The sequence below is a fragment of the Dioscorea cayenensis genome, chromosome 14 (assembly GCF_009730915.1).
Source record: "Dioscorea cayenensis subsp. rotundata cultivar TDr96_F1 chromosome 14, TDr96_F1_v2_PseudoChromosome.rev07_lg8_w22 25.fasta, whole genome shotgun sequence".
NCBI classification, from domain to species: domain Eukaryota; kingdom Viridiplantae; phylum Streptophyta; class Magnoliopsida; order Dioscoreales; family Dioscoreaceae; genus Dioscorea; species Dioscorea cayenensis.
Window position 1 is genome coordinate 6,640,952 of NC_052484.1, and position 2,997 is coordinate 6,643,948.

At 32.0% G+C, this 2,997-nt stretch overlaps 1 protein-coding gene across 1 annotated transcript; it reads right to left on the minus strand.

Moving 5' to 3' along the window:
• Positions 1-1,996: 1,996 nt before the first annotated feature.
• Positions 1,997-2,745, minus strand: LOC120276385 (transcription repressor OFP8-like). The gene has a single exon (XM_039283112.1). It carries the CDS (start codon positions 2,634-2,636, stop codon positions 2,160-2,162), a length of 477 nt encoding a protein of 158 aa, XP_039139046.1. The 5' UTR covers positions 2,637-2,745; the 3' UTR covers positions 1,997-2,159.
• Between the last annotated feature and the right edge of the window lie 252 nt (positions 2,746-2,997).

Consider the following 2,997-nt stretch of genomic DNA (forward strand, 5'->3'; position numbering starts at 1 on the left):
TTTTGGAAAAGTTTAAAATCTAATTAGTTCCAAGGAAAAAAATTATGTTCCTATGAGAAAAATAAATTTAAACAAGGAAAACTCCAACTTAGATAAGGGAGAAAACTTTAGAAGGCAACTTGATTATTCAACTTAGAAGAGCATATATGCAAGACAACTTAATTTTAGGAAACAAAATTATCGAAAACATGAAGTTTTTTACTAGCACTTAAAACAATCATATAAACATGGTTTGTCTCCCTTACAAAAACCTCTTTGAAATATCATAGAACCAAAAATCATCTTTAATTTTAGCAATTATATCTTTAATTTCAACAATTACAGAACTCTGCTATTTATAACATAGACATAGTTTTCAATATTTCAAAACTTTATATTAAATAAATAATATAAGGAATGCTTAAGGTAATTGATAATTTAATGCTTTTTTTATTCAACAAAATAGATGGAAATCCATTGACGTGATGTTTCATTTAAGATAACTCTTTGTTATGGTCACAGTAACAACAAGTTTCATTAATTATCAAAGACAGATATACATATAAGATTATCCCTGTGCTGCAGAAAAGACCCAAATAAAATTAAATTTATCTTGGAACATTCAAAAGTATTTAAGAACATTTAATTGATGCTTTTTTAACAAAATTACTCAAATAAGAACATTTAAATGAATGAAATTTACTTTATTCACAAAGGCATGTCAACCATAACATTAGATTTTCCAAGTACATTTGTGAGAGAATTAGTTAGTGCAGGATTAAATGCATTTACTTCAATTTTGTATAACTTAAATGAAATTAATTTGAGACCCACTTACCCAATTTTTACAGCTAATACGTCCTCTCAATAAATGAATAATAGTATATCATTTTGTCGATCACTGATGAATAAAAGATTCATCATGAAGTAGAAGTCACATAACGTTAGGCACTATAATAATTAATTGGGTAAGTACTGACTTTATGCACCATGATCTCATGTGTAACGCTTAAATAAAATGAATCTGCTTGTATTTGATTTTATTCGCAATGGAGGACTAGACTCAACAGATCGAGGCATAGACCATGGCTTTTTGCTAATGGTCAAAACTTGTTTAGGACTAATATTTTATTATTAGCACATTTGACTAGAATGAAATTATCATAACATAATCATAATCAAAGTTCTTCACCTATATGTACTATGTATAGATAATTTATTATTATGTCACTTCTAAGCTTGAAATTATGATATTTTGTAAAGTGAATTCTATATGATATTAGTATTGATTAGAGGCTTGAGATATTTAGGACAAGGCAATGTGGCCTATAACAAATATTATTCTTCTGTCTTGGATTTAAAATGTGACACTTTAACAAACTAGTATTAAAGTTCATAATTAAAATGATTAATCCCTAGTTACTATAGTAAAATGAAACAATGAGTATTAAATGGCAATTGCATATATACTCCTTAAAATCATAGAAAATTTCATGTATATATAGTCACTATTTAAAAAAAAAATTGTGACTAAGGTATATTCATGAATCATTTACTTTAGAGAAACAGATATGTGCACTAGAGCAAATATATAACAGGTTGTATACGTAGCTTGAGAGAATTCTGCATTTAATAAGACACATGAACCTTGTTTTCTATTAAATAAGATTTTTTTATTGCAATCAAGTCATTGAACATGGAATTATATATAATGAACTTTGTTTGACCTATTCATATGTATATGTATGCATGTATCTCTTCATTATATTGCTTCCAAAATTTTATTATTTATGCATATAATTAACCTTCCAAACAAAACTGAAAGAATTTTCAAAACTAAATTATTATTCTGCTTTTTACCATTTCCTTACATATACTAATAAAAATCCATAAAAATCCAAAATTTTACAGCATTGATTGATGAATGAGTGCACGTGAGTGCATGCATGACAAAAGGGAGAGAAAAAGACACACAAGTGAAAGATATATAGTTGTCATACATTAATACTCACAGATGAAAGAAAGCAGTAAACATGTCAGCGTTTATGAAATCGATATGATAAACAACATTAACTCAGAAAGACACGCAAAACACAGCGCATTCACAATGATACCCTTCACCCTTCACTCCATGAACAGAAGACCAACATTAAAACCCTAACAAGCTAACACAGTAACACTCATGGCGAGGTAGGTGTGAATACCGCCTGGCAGACGTCAGAGAAAGCACGTAAGATGAGAGGATGGTACTGTGGAGAGTTAAGGGAGAGCATGCGGTGAAGAAGCTCTCTAAGCTCATCCCAGCCGTAGATCTCGTTTTGGACTATCATCTGAACCATTGATTCACGGAAGTCTAAGTAAGGCTCTGAGGAGTCCTTCTCCACTGCCACACTCTCTTCTGTTATCTTTCCTTTCTTCTGGGATTTGGTGACATTGGGCTTGTGAGGACTGTGTTGGTATGAGAAGGAGGAGGAGGAGGTGGTGGTGCTGGTGGTGGAGTTGGAGGTGGTGGAGGAGGAGGAGAAGTAGTTAAAGTGTTTCTTCGGCTTTTTTGGTGAAAAGAAGATCGAAGAGAGCTTCCCTCTCCGACAACTGCAGCCGAGATCGACTATTATCGGCTGTCGTCTGATTGTCATATTTCTCTTGCTTGAAGACATTATAATCTTTGTGTTGCAAAAAAAGAGCTTGAGGACTTTGAAAGTACTTGGGTTGTAGAGTGTAGCAGTTGAAAGTTTTGAGAAAGATAAAGAGGTTTATAAAGAGAAGATGTTAAATATTTGGTGGGAGGGAGATATACAAGAGATATGAGAGGGTTTGGTTGTGGGGAAGGGTGTACTTAATGACTCGATGGTCCATGTGAATTTATGGTGAATAAAGGAAATGCAAGGGATTAATTGTGTGACAAAGAGGAACAGTAAAGACTGTTGACATCAAATGAGAGATGGTACACATGGGAAGACTTTCTTGGGTCTCATGCACTCATTGGTTTTTGTTTTTTCTTTTTTTCTTGTTTCTTTT